The following is a 12,264-nucleotide window of genomic DNA, read 5'->3' as shown; positions in this document are numbered from 1 at the left end:
CAGACCCGGCGGCGGCGCTGAGGCCGTTTGGGACTCGGCCTCTCACACAACGGGAACGGAAGCCACGCGGGGAGCCCCGCCCGGCGCGCGCGGGTTGGATGCCTTGGCTGTCATTTAGGGCGCCGGCTGCCTATTGGGGGATCCGCCCGTGCGCGCGGCCCGAGCCGGCTTCCTATGGGTCAGTTCGCCCTTCACTCCAAACGGACGCTCGCGCTCCGGCTGGGGGAACCTATAGCTGCGCTTGGCCCCGCCCAGGAGGGCGGGTGCGCTCCTTGTCGGCATCTTATTGGCTACCTGGGGTCGCAGTGACTGGAGGCGGGATCTTGGGTCCTTGTCGTTGATCGATTGGCTGGAAGGGATGTCAGTCACGCCAGCCTGGGGCGGGTGGGGCCACTTCCAGCCCACGAGGGTATCGCGGGTTCGAGTCCCGCCTCGGCCGAGTGCTGGACGGGGCTGGGCTTATCTCTAATTAACAGGAGGTTAATTATGGTGTTTATTTTTGGCAGCAGTACTAGCGAGTGCTCTGCGCCTTACTGGGGGAAGGGGTGCGGGTGGCTCCCTGGGGAGCTCTCTGCTGTGCCCGGCATCTCCAGCTCGAGGCGGAGAGAGGCTGATTGAATTCCCTGCTGGGGGCGGTGATGCCCCGTCCCGGCTCCAGCCCCGCAAAGGGATGCAAAGGGATGCAAAGGGATGCAAAGGGATGCTGGCGGCGCTTTGTGCAGCGCTCTGCTCCTTCTCACTGCCAGGACTCTTGGCCAGAGCTCTGCCCGAGTTGTATTTGTGAGATCATTTCTCACACGCAGCTGCCTGGGATTTCAGAAAAGCTTTTCCAAATCACTGCAGAGCTTCAAGCGCATCCTTTCGGGAAGGCATTGCTGGGCAAAGCCCCTGCAGGCTCCACTCCTGACCTGACACTCCTTGGATGGAGCAACAGGGGGTTTGACCACAGGAAATTAAATCATGGATGCTCCCAACGAACTCAGCTGTAATTCTCATTAGGTGCCAAAAACATCTTTATTAGCAAAGTGTACACTAAAACTCCAGAGAAAGAGATGCTCACAGTTTGACTACTCTCAAAGGGAGCTGGATACATGACTTTTTGCTGGCAGCATAGGACTATCACAGCATCTACCCGAGCGGCGAGGCGGCAGAGCTACGGGGGCTTCTCCTACGGGAACGCTGCGTGGTCTGCCAGGAGAAGGGATGGCCAGGAGGAAGCACCTATTGAACCTTTATCAAAAGAGAGAAGCCTGGGAGGGAGGGCTGGACACGGGGTGTCTGGGGCTTTTCAGCTCTCTGGGATTGTGCTTTTGAGTTTTGTGCTTTATGCCCAGCCCATCTGACCAGTTGGATTTACCTGGGGGAGTTGTGGGATGGGTGTTGGGGGGTTTGCAAGGCGTGAGCGGCCTTGCTGGAGAAGTCAGTGCCCTGGGACTCTTGCTGAAGCAGGCTGAGGTGGCAGGGGCTGTTGGCTTTTCACCTCTCAGTGGCAGTCAAGTAGGAAAAGCTTCTGTCCTCTGTCCTTGTCCTGGGCTTGCAGTTTCCCCTGGACCACACCATGGAGATCTCTGTGACCACCCTGTCTGTAAACCTGCAGGCTCTGCTGGGCTGAGCCTTGGACCAGCACAGTGCTCCCTGCTCCAGAGCTTTCCAGCACAGCAGCCTCGCAGCCGAGAGCTGTGGATTTGCTCTCCTGTGGTCACTGTGACTCGCTTGGCTTGTGCCCTTCTCGGGAGGAAGCCTTGGCAAGGAGGAGTTGGTGGGAACCACCAGCTCGGTGGTGGCTGTCAGAGCTGCTCTAGGTTCACTCTAATGTGCAAATGAAATCTACTCTATGGGAACCGCTGGAAAACGTTGACCTCGGAAGCCAGCCACTCTACATATTCCTGTCACGGTGGCAGAAGATAGCTACAAATTAAACCCCTGAGCCAATGGCATTGTCCAATGTCTTACCCTTGCAGTCAAAATCGACGTCAACTGACTGGGCTTGCAGTTGAGGCTCCTCTTGACTCGCCCCGCAGCCCCCACGTCTTTAACTCCCAGGAAGCACGGGGTCGGAGAGGTGTCTCTGAATGTCCTGGTGCTCGGAAGATGCCTCCAAGTGCTCGGGGAGGGAAGGGAAACGAGAGCCCCTCAAGAGTCCCTGGGTGTTTGGTGCCCTGTGGTGGGGAGGCTCTGGGCTGGGGAGAGGTGGGGAGTGATGCTCCTGCTCGGAGTGGACGGTCATGGTTTTGTCGGATGACACAGAGAGCTGCATCCCGCTCGACAAGGAGTCCCTGGATTTCAGGTGGAGCTTTTCTACCTCCGTGTAGCTCGGGCTCTGGTGGGAAATGAGGAATTGTATGGGTTATGGGAAAAGCAAAACAAAGTAGCCACGCTCTCTCCTCATCAGCCTTGGAGCCTCATCAGGCTTAGAGCCCCAAAATGTTATTTTTCATTTGAGGAAGCCTCAGAGCAGAGGAACCCACTTCCTTCCCTACTGATGAGGCAACCTGGCAGTGTTGGGGATGGCAGCTGTGCCCCAAACCAGTGATGCACTGGCCTGATCTGCTCCCAAATCAAGACCCCATGAGTGTGTTTGGCTGTGCCTTGCCTGGAGAGAACCCAGAACTGGGGCAGAAGGACCCGGGGGGATGCTGAGCCAGGAGAGTGACCTCACCTGCTCCTGGGTGGGCAGCTCCTGGTCCTCCAGGGGGGCACAGGGGGCGAGAGGCTCCAGGCTCCGCGGGACGAGGCCGTACATGGCCAGGCTGTGGGAGGTGGGCGAGATGGGGCTGTAGGCGGGCGGCACTTGGGACAGCTGGCGCTGCAGGAGCTGCAGGATTATATTAATGTCTGACGACATCCTGGACTCCAGCCTGGGGACAGAGCAGCCCGGCGTTAGCGCAGGGAACCCGTTTGCAGTTTGCATCCCGCAGCTGGGCAGGGGAGGCACTGGGAGGAGGTGCCCACCCTGCTGCCCCAGGGCAGTGATGCTTGGCCTGCTGCTTGTGGAGGTTTTTAGAGAGCTTCAAACCAGCGCTGCCAGAGAGAGAGAGATATCAATCCTACCATCTCTCTCCTGCCACACTCAATCATCCTCTGCCCAGTTTTATGTGGAGCCAAACTGGGATCTGGAGTGGGATTTGAAAAAAAAGCTAAAATTACCCTGGAGGGGGAAAAAATTGCAATGGTTAGTTTTAATCTGGATCAATTCTCCAGGCCAGCTGCCTGTGCTGACAGATGGGGCAAGGCAGGTTAAGTGCCAACCACTTTTAACTCAGGAACAGAAGGAAACAGAAAAGTAGAAGTCTCTTCCTTCTTTCCTTGACTGAAGTGACCAGCTCTGGCAGGAGTGGGCACAGCTCTGCTTGCAGGACAGTAGGACAGTCACAACACAGAGTGGGCAGATCTGTCCTCCAGTGCTGGGATGGTGCAGAGACACCTAAACACAAGTGTGGGGTGAAATGAGCTCAACAAGGGCAGCAGAGCCCACAGGGTCAGCCCCTTAAGTGGGCACTGCCTGGGGACCTTAAACCTGCACCGCCAGTGTGGGCTCTTCCTTCTCCTTCAAAAATCACAGAAGAGTTGGGGCTGAAAGGGACCTTAAAGCTCCTCCAGTTCCATCCCCAGCCATGGGCAGGGACATCTTCCATCAGAGCACCTCCAAGCCCCATCCAACCTGACTTGGAACACTTCAGGGATGGGGTGGCCACAGATACTCTGGGGAGCCTGTGCCAGGCCTCACCACCCTCACAGGGAAGGATTTTTTCCTAGTATCCAATCTAAACCTACTCTGTCAGTTTGAAAAAATCATGTATGTTTTTATATTTAGAGGGCAATGATGGTTGTGAGGCTCATTTGCTCAAATAAGAGGAGCTTGTAGGTCTTTGCAGCAGGAAGAGGGGGCCTGCAAAGGGCTCCAATCGTGCCCGTGGATGGTTTAATATCTGCAGTTGCATTGAGTTTGGAAGCCATGGCAAAGTGACAGATCTCAGGTGGCACTGTGGGAGATCCTGGGGGTGAAGACAGATGCCAAGGGTGGTGGCACAGCAGCAGATGAAGGGCTGGGCTGCAGTCGGGGTCAGGACTTGCCCTTTGAGAAGCTGCAAAAGCACTCCCACCCCCTCCCCAGGAATGCAGTGCCCCAGGGGTCAGGATTTGGCGTTGCTGCACACAAATCCCACTGTGGCCACCTCTAGAAAGCAGAAGGTGATGGCCCAGAGCCCCCCAGGTCCTCTCCAACCCTGCCCACCTGCTGAGCTGGGCCTGCAGGAGCTCCAGCCTGGACTCGATCTGCCCTGGCCTGAGGTCGCTGTGCAGGGGCAGGTCCTGTGAGCTGTGCACCAGTGAGATGTGCTGCAGAGGCTCCGCAGGGTGGGCTGGCTGCCGGTCCTCCCAGAAGGTGAACATGTTGGGAATGTCCAGTGGAGTGGCTGGAAGGAGAGGAGACCTCTCAGCACTTCTGTCCTGCATCCTCCAGCCCCACTGGTGTGGAGGTGCTTCAGATTCTGTCACCCTGACAGTACCTGGAGAGTCATCACCAACACACACGTGGAGACACCACCCTGACATACATGAGCCATCACCCACACACATAGAGCCACCACCCTGACATACATGAGTCATCACCAACACATGTGGAGCCACCACCCTGACATACATGAGTCATCACCAACACATGTGGAGCCACCACCCTGACATACATGAGCCATCACCCACACACATGGAGACACCACCCTGACATACATGAGCCATCACCCACACATGTGGAGCCACCACCCTGACATACATGAGCCATCACCCACACACGTAGAGCCACCACCCTGACATACGTGAGCCATCACCCACACATGTGGAGACACCACCCTGACATACATGAGCCATCACCCACACACGTGGAGCCACCACCCTGACATACGTGAGCCATCACCCACACACGTGGAGCCACCACTGACATACATGAGCCACCACCCTGACATACATGAGCCATCACCCACACATGTGGAGCCACCACCCTGACATACATGAGCCATCACCAACACACACGTGGAGCCACCACCCTGACATACGTGAGCCATCACCCACACACGTGGAGCCACCACCCTGACATACATGAGCCATCACCCACACACGTGGAGCCACCACACTGACATACATGAGCCATCACCCACACACGTGGAGCCACCACACTGACATACATGAGCCATCACCCACACACGTGGAGCCACCACCCTGACATACATGAGTGGCACAGGAGGGACAGGGCAGATCCATCTGGGGACAAAAGGCAGTGAACACCCTTGGCCTTGGTGTGTGGCTCCCCTCAAATGCACACGAGCAGCTTGGACCTGCTCCAAGACAAGGCCACCATCCCCAGGGGTCTCTCCCCAGCCTCCTGCCAGCTCTGCCCCCAGCTGGGTACCTGTGTAGGACTGGCTGCTCTCCGCCACCTGCTTCCCAACCTCCGTGTTGCCAACGCTGGTGGTGATGAGGCTGAGCGAGGGCAGAGCAAACTCATCTTTTTTGGGCGTGGGGAAGGGCTCAGCTTTCACAGGGCTGCCGGTCTTGGCCTCGTCGTCGCTGGCCTGGGAGCAGGGAGAGGTGCTGCTGCCCAGCTCGTCCCACTGGTCCTTGCTCAGCGGGTCCTGTGGGTTGGTGAGCTCGGAGTAGGTGTGATACTGCTCTGCATCAGAGACGCCCGTGTCTGGGTCTGTGGGACAGCACAACACTCAGTGTTTTGGGGAGCACCACACATGAAAAAGCAGCTCCCATTCCCTCAAGGATACCTGCAGGGCTGGGGCACCCCAAGGGGAGGGAGGGAGGGAGGGAAGGCAGTTGGGGTGCCTGCAGGATGGTTTGCAGGGACAGAGGCACCAGCAATCTCCGCTTTGGGACACCTGCCAGGGTGGTCATTGATAATGATCCCAGTCTCCCACCCTGGGGCCGGGCTCTGCCATCGCAGCGGGACTCACCGGCCTTGTTGGGCTGGCACAGGGAGCGTTTGCGGCGCCGAGCCCGGCGGTGGGTGCACTCATAGTCCTCGCTGAGGGGCGAGCGGGGAACGCTGTCTGCCTGAGGAATGAGAGGGGCTGGTCACCAGGGAAAGGGGGCCACGTCCCATCCATGTGTGCCATGGGGGCCACAGCCCTTTCCATGTCCTCTGAGGGTGAAAATACCTCTGCATGGGGGCCACAGCCCTTTCCACGTCCTCTGAAGGTGAAAATACCTGGCATGGGGGCTACAGCCCTTTCCATGTCCTCTGAAGGTGAAGATACCTCTGCATGGGGGCTGCAGCCCTTTCCAATTCCTCTGAAGGTGAAGCTACCTCTGCATGGGGGCTACAGCCCTTTCCATGTCCTCTGAAGGTGAAGATACCTCTGCATGGGGGCTGCAGCCCTTTCCATGTCCTCTGAAGGTGAAGCTACCTCTGTCTTTTCACCACTGCCCCTTCCCACCCAGTGTCTCCTGGACTGATTTCAGATTTCAAGGGATTCCTGAGGCCGCTCTGACACTGAGATAAGGGTGTCAGGGCCATGGGGAGGGAAGGAGCACCCTGAGAAGTGGCAGGACATCCCAGAGTGGGACAGGACATGGAGGGAATTTGACTTTCTTTTCTATATTTCAGATCTCTGAAAAAAAAAAAAGTCAGGAAAGGACAAAGTTCAGTCACACACCATAAAAGAGTTCAAACAGCACTGGCAAAAAATGCTTCAAGCCTTTCAGAGATTGCAAACCTGATTATTTAAAAAGGAATTTTCAGAGGAAGCTGGTACCCAATTCAATGAAGCATGAGAATATTTCTGCTCATTTCTTTGAGCAGCCTCAAAACTTGTGTAGCCCATTTGCCCAGGCTGGGGCAGCCCTGTGGGTAATTTACAAGTGCTGCAGAGCAGAGTACCACTGGCATGGCTTCTTGTGCCAGCTTTTCCAAAGAGCTCAGAAACATATAGCAGGACACAGTAGACATGTCCTGCTGCGGGGGAATCATAACTCCCTGGAGAACGCCTTGAGAAATGTGGCTGTTGCACCTGCTGACATCCTTGCTTCAGCCCTCCCACTTGCCAAATTTGAGCATTGAGCACATTGCTCCCTGGGGCAGCCCTGGCACTCACGTCTCGTAGGTTGAAAGTGATCTCTAAGTTGCTCCAGAAGTTGTCAGAGAAGGCTGGGTACATGTCCAAGACCTCCAGCAGGTCCTCACGCTGGATCTTGTGCAAGTCACAGTAGGTCAGGGCTCTCACATCAGCGTTGGACTTCCCTGGGCGGGCGTAGAGGCTGATGGGCTCCCCAAAGATGTCATTCTTCCCTGTGTTAAGAGACAGCTCATCATGGAGAGGTGGGTACCCACTGCTGCTCCAGATATTCTGGTCCAGCACCCCTGATTTTGGGGCTCAGGAATAAGGGGGTGCCCAGAAACCCCAGGCCTGACTGTGTGTGCTGGGGATGACACTGTGAAGGCCACCACTGGTGGTGACACCAAGGCAGGGCAGTGGGTCATCAGTGATGGCTGGTGACTGCTGAGCCACGCCCTGCTCTCCTCTCTCCCTTGCAGCTTCTGCCTGGCATCTCCCAGGGATCCTCCTTTCCCTGTCCACTGGCGTGGGGACTCATCAGAGGCTGGGGAACAACCTTCCTTTCCCCAATATGTGGGGAAGTCCTTTACCTTCACCTGCCACCCTTTGCCCCCTGCTCACTGCCCATCACCCTCTGCCCCTCGCCCATCACCCCTCTCAAAAGGAAGGACTTTTTCACCTAAGATAGCCACCACAATGTCTTCCCTGAGGATCTCAATGGAGCCCCGGGAGATGAAGTAGAGTGTGGTGAGGACGTCTCCGTAGTGCACCAGGGTGTCTCCAGGAGGTGCATGAGTTGTCTTGAACTTCATGGCCAGGGCCCGCAGGCAGCCCTTGCTGGCTCCCCGGAAGGCTTTGCAGTTCTGCAGCAGCGTGCGGTTCAGGTGCAGGCAGATGTCGGCCTGCAGGCAGTCAGGGAAACCCTTCAGCACCTGTGGAGAGCCAGGGGGAGATGCCATCACACCACTGCCCCTGTGAGGGAATGCTGTGACAGAACTCAGAGGTTGTGTGATGCTCAGCATGAAACAATGGGGCCAAACAGGGAGACCTTGTGCCCAGAAAGCCAAAGGTGGGGACATTTTCCCATCCCTGGAAGTGTTCAAGGCGTGATAGGATGGGGCTTGGAGCAACCTGGTCTGGTGGAAGATGTTCTTGCCCATAGCAGGGAGTGGAACAGGTTGATCTTTGAGATCCCTTCCAACCTCAAATCGTTCTGTGATCTCAATGATCTTTTGATCTTCCCTTGGTGGATCCCTTCCTGCCTGTCGCTTTTACTGCTTGTGGCTGGGGACAACAGCAGTCCCAAGCAATAAATAAAAGTAACCAGTTCAATCTATTTATACTCACTGGTGGCATATCCCCTTTTTCATCTTTACACCCACTAATCTCGGATGAATGGGACCAGAAACTGGCGCAAAGAGCACAAAAAGCTTAATTAAACAGCACCTGCCTGAATGCCAAGAGGCAGCAGCATGGGAGAGTTGTCTGCACTGACAGCTAAATATACCTGTGCAAATACCTCTTGTTGAACAAAAGCTGAATGTGAAGGTGACACCAAGGTAAAACTCACAATATGGAGAAAGCTGCTGCCACCAATGACTCACGGTGCCAAGGTGAAAAACCACATGGATTTGAGTTTTTTTGGAGAGCAGCATATGGCCCTGGGGTCCTCCTTGCTGTCCTCTTTGCTCACACCCCGCTGGTGGCTAAATCTGGAACAGCCATGCTGGGGCTGGTGAGCACAACTTGTTTGTGGCTTCATCCTGATCTCCCGTGCTAGCAGGAGTGTTTCCCTACTGGGAAATCAGGGGTGGGAGAATTGATCAGGCTGTGGGGTGATTGATGAGATCACACCGTGTCTCTGCAGCAGGAATTGGTGTGAGTGGTGGCACGGCTGAGCTGCAAGCTCTGCTCTCACAGGGCATTTGTGGACCTGGGTTTGAGCTAAGCCAAGAGCACTTGTTCTTGGTAGGGTGCCATGGCACTGCTCCTCATTACTGCCACTGATGTCCAGCCCAGGGTGTCTCCTCCGCCGGGGAGGGTTAACCCAAAGCTCTCACAGCAGCAAACCCCCAAATGCTGCCCCCTTATTTCATGTGGCAGCAGCAACTTTAGAGGGAGATGCTGAATTCATACAAATCTGTGGTCCTGATGCTGCTCAGGATCAAATCTTAAGGAAAAGAAGGAGCATCAGCTGGGAATGAGTGGGCTGATAACTTGCCCAGAGCCGAGAGACCAGGAATATGAGATCTCATGTCTCTTCTTGCCTTATCCTTTCTCATTCCTCTGCCTTGCTGCTGGCTGAGCCACCACGTCTGTGCACTGAATTCTGGGCCTGTGAGTCCAGTCCCCAGCCCAGAATCCCTCGGCCCAGCCACATCCTGATCCCTGCAGAGCCCCGGCGCCGTCAGCACCAGCCCTGCTGCCGGCTCGGAGACACGGCGCCTCTCCAGCACAGCCCCGCCATTGATCCCCCCTTTGCTAACAAACAGCTGCCTCTCTGGGCTCTAATTAAAATGGATCGAGGTTTATTTAAATGCCCTCCTTTCCCTGCTGTGAGAGCAGGATGCACTTTGCTTAGCAACCGGTGGTGTGGAGAGGAGCTGGATCGATACCTGCTCCACTCCTGTGACACCAGCAGACACCAGCCTGAAAGTGCTCAGTGCCAACAGAGACTCTGAGCTCCCCACCAAACCTGCTCTCTGGCCAGGAAATGTGCTCATCACCCTGGAAAACCTCTGGGTAGATGTAAAGCAATGGGCAGAAAAAGGAGAGAAGGAGAAAGGGGGACGTAGGCGGTGGAAATGCAGGAGATGTATGGATAGAGTCTGTCTCCAGCCTCCCAAGTCTCCGGCCTCTGTCCTGATGAAAAGGATGGAAGTGGACCCAGATCTAGACGTCGTGTTGTTCAGGACAAAGTGCTGTGGGGACACAGGGCCTGGCTGCCTGTACTCACTGCATTCATGTCAATGCCGTTGGTGTAGGACCAGGCATGCTGGAAATACTCCTCCAGGCGCTGGCGCAGGGGGTTGGGGATCTGGTGGAAGCGGATGAACTCCTTGACCCGCAGCATCTGCGTGTGGTAACGTGCTGTGCCTGAGTAGAGGCGCTGGATGATGGCTGAGACGTTGCCGAAGATGCTGGCGTACATCAGAGCTGAAACGACAGGGCAGGACTCAGTGGGACATGGGGAGATGCATGTCCAGCTAAATCAGACCTGGAACCAGCAGAGTCCCAAAGCCCATATCTGCCAAGACCCAAAAACATGTACTTCTATCACCCCACCCATTTGTCTGTGCGGAACAGGCACAGGCAGAGGGAGATGCTCCAACCTCCAAAGCAGGGATGGGGACAGTGGGACACGTGCCAGGCACTCACAGCCAATGAGCATGACACAGATGGAGAAGATCTTCTCAGAGTTGGTGTTGGGCGAGACATTCCCAAAGCCCACGCTGGTGAGGCTGCTGAAGGTGAAGTACAGGGCAGTGACATATTTATCCTTGATGGACGGGCCAGAGGAGAGGTCGCTGTCGTTGTAGCGCTTGCCGATCTGGTCGCCCAGGTTGTCCAGCCAGCCAATCTTGTGCTCCATGTAGGGCCTCTCCACGTTGCCAATGGCGTACCAGATGCAGGCCAGCCAGTGGGCGATGAGGGCGAAGGTGCACATGAGCAGGAAGAGCACGGCCGCCCCATACTCCGAGTACCGGTCCAGTTTCCGCGCCACCCGCACCAGGCGCAGCAGCCGGGCCGTCTTCAGGAGGCCAATGAGGGTGGTGGTCTGCAGGGGAGAAGTGAGAGACCTCAGGGACAAGCAAAGGATAAATATGGCATGTTCCAAAGGCACGTTACCAGCTGAGCCGTGCTTCCTTTGAAGGATAAGAATGCATTTCTAGAGTGTGAATCACCTTGTCCTGGAGGTGACCTCCGAACTGGGTCAGATGAGTCACAGCACAGGAAGGGTGGTTTTCCTCTGCTGACCATAAAGGCAGCAAGCTCTGGGATTAGAGGTGGGCAAGTGAGACGAGCCAAGGCCAAGCCCATGTTTCCTCGATGGTTCCTCACCTTGCCAGCCATTGCTCACAAGAGAGCAATTCACTCCCAGATGTGGAGCCTCCAGGCAGTACAGAACATCCCACTGCTGTGCAATGCACCCCCAAATTCACCCACACAGGCGTGTGAGGCCGGCTGTTAAGCTGAGCCCCCCAGCCTGCTCTGCTGGGTCAGCCTCAGCAAGGGGAGTGGATCCACTCTTAACATTTAGACTAGGGACTGCTCGGCCCTAAAATATGAAATCCCAGGTCCCAGCTGCTTAAAAGCCTGTAAAGACACTCTCCTCCACCCTGTGACCACCTACCCCTCTCCCCATGGGTTTGGCCATCCACCAATTACATCAAACCATCCACATCCCTTTCTTTCTTTCTTTCTTTCTTTCCCATCCATCTCTCCCTATCCATCCAGGAGTCCCCTCCTGCCCTGACAGGCCTGGCTCTTACCTCATCAGAGCCAGAGCGGAAGATGAGCAGGTCGAAGGGGATGGCAGCCACCATGTCGATGAGGAACCACCCCTTGAAGTAATGGATGGCGATCTTGCCGGGGTGGCTCACCACCTCGTCGTTGATGTTGACGTAGGTGGTGCGGAAGTTGATGACAATGTCCACGATGAACATGATGTCCACGATGAGGTCGATGATGTTGAGCGGGTCGCAGGAGTAGCTGCAGTCCCAGCGCTTCTCCTCCACCTGCTCCTCGTTGAGCAGGAAGGCGGCCGAGTAGGGGGTGAAGACGGCGGTGTAGATGACCAGCAGGAGGATGAGCCAGTCCCACACGGCCTTGAAGGGGCTGTAGTGCAGGATGGTCCATCGGTGGATGCGCGGCGCCTGCAGCTTGTACTCGGGAAGGACATCGGCACCCAGGGACAGCACCTGCCAGGAGAGGGGTGTGAGATGGATGGGAGAGCAGGAGACAGGCTGGATAATGCCAGGAACCAAGCAAGGCACTTCCATGTGCTGGTAGAGCATTAAGGAGCACACAATGGTTTCCTACAGCTTTTTTCACCTTTGTTGGCTGCATAAGTGTTTGCCTAGTTGCCCACTGGCTCGCACCGAGGTCCTTGTCTGTCTCTGATGGTCACAGCACCCTTGGGGCAGCTTCTTACCTGCTTTATGTTCTTCTGACCCAGCAGAGAGGAAAGTGCCTGCTGCTGTGCCTC

At 56.1% G+C, this 12,264-nt stretch overlaps 1 protein-coding gene across 1 annotated transcript in view; it reads right to left on the bottom strand.

The window, feature by feature from the left end:
* Positions 1–1,047: 1,047 nt before the first annotated feature.
* KCNH6 (potassium voltage-gated channel subfamily H member 6) overlaps positions 1,048–12,264 on the bottom strand; it is a 33,111-nt gene continuing 21,894 nt past the window's right edge. Inside the window, exons 5-14 of the mRNA XM_083877718.1 lie at positions 11,549–11,977; positions 10,434–10,833; positions 10,012–10,211; positions 7,735–7,987; positions 7,095–7,288; positions 5,955–6,054; positions 5,405–5,692; positions 4,235–4,415; positions 2,660–2,858; positions 1,048–2,320 (exon numbers count right to left, since the gene is read on the bottom strand). Of these exons, the coding sequence (XP_083733844.1) occupies positions 2,033–2,320; positions 2,660–2,858; positions 4,235–4,415; positions 5,405–5,692; positions 5,955–6,054; positions 7,095–7,288; positions 7,735–7,987; positions 10,012–10,211; positions 10,434–10,833; positions 11,549–11,977 (2,532 nt within the window). The 3' untranslated portion in view covers positions 1,048–2,032. The remainder of the gene's footprint in view (positions 2,321–2,659; positions 2,859–4,234; positions 4,416–5,404; positions 5,693–5,954; positions 6,055–7,094; positions 7,289–7,734; positions 7,988–10,011; positions 10,212–10,433; positions 10,834–11,548; positions 11,978–12,264) is intronic.

The sequence above is a fragment of the Zosterops lateralis genome (assembly GCF_965231275.1).
Source record: "Zosterops lateralis genome assembly, chromosome: 24".
In the NCBI taxonomy this organism is placed as follows: Eukaryota; Metazoa; Chordata; class Aves; order Passeriformes; family Zosteropidae; genus Zosterops; species Zosterops lateralis.
This window is presented reverse-complemented; position numbering and strand designations above follow the sequence as displayed.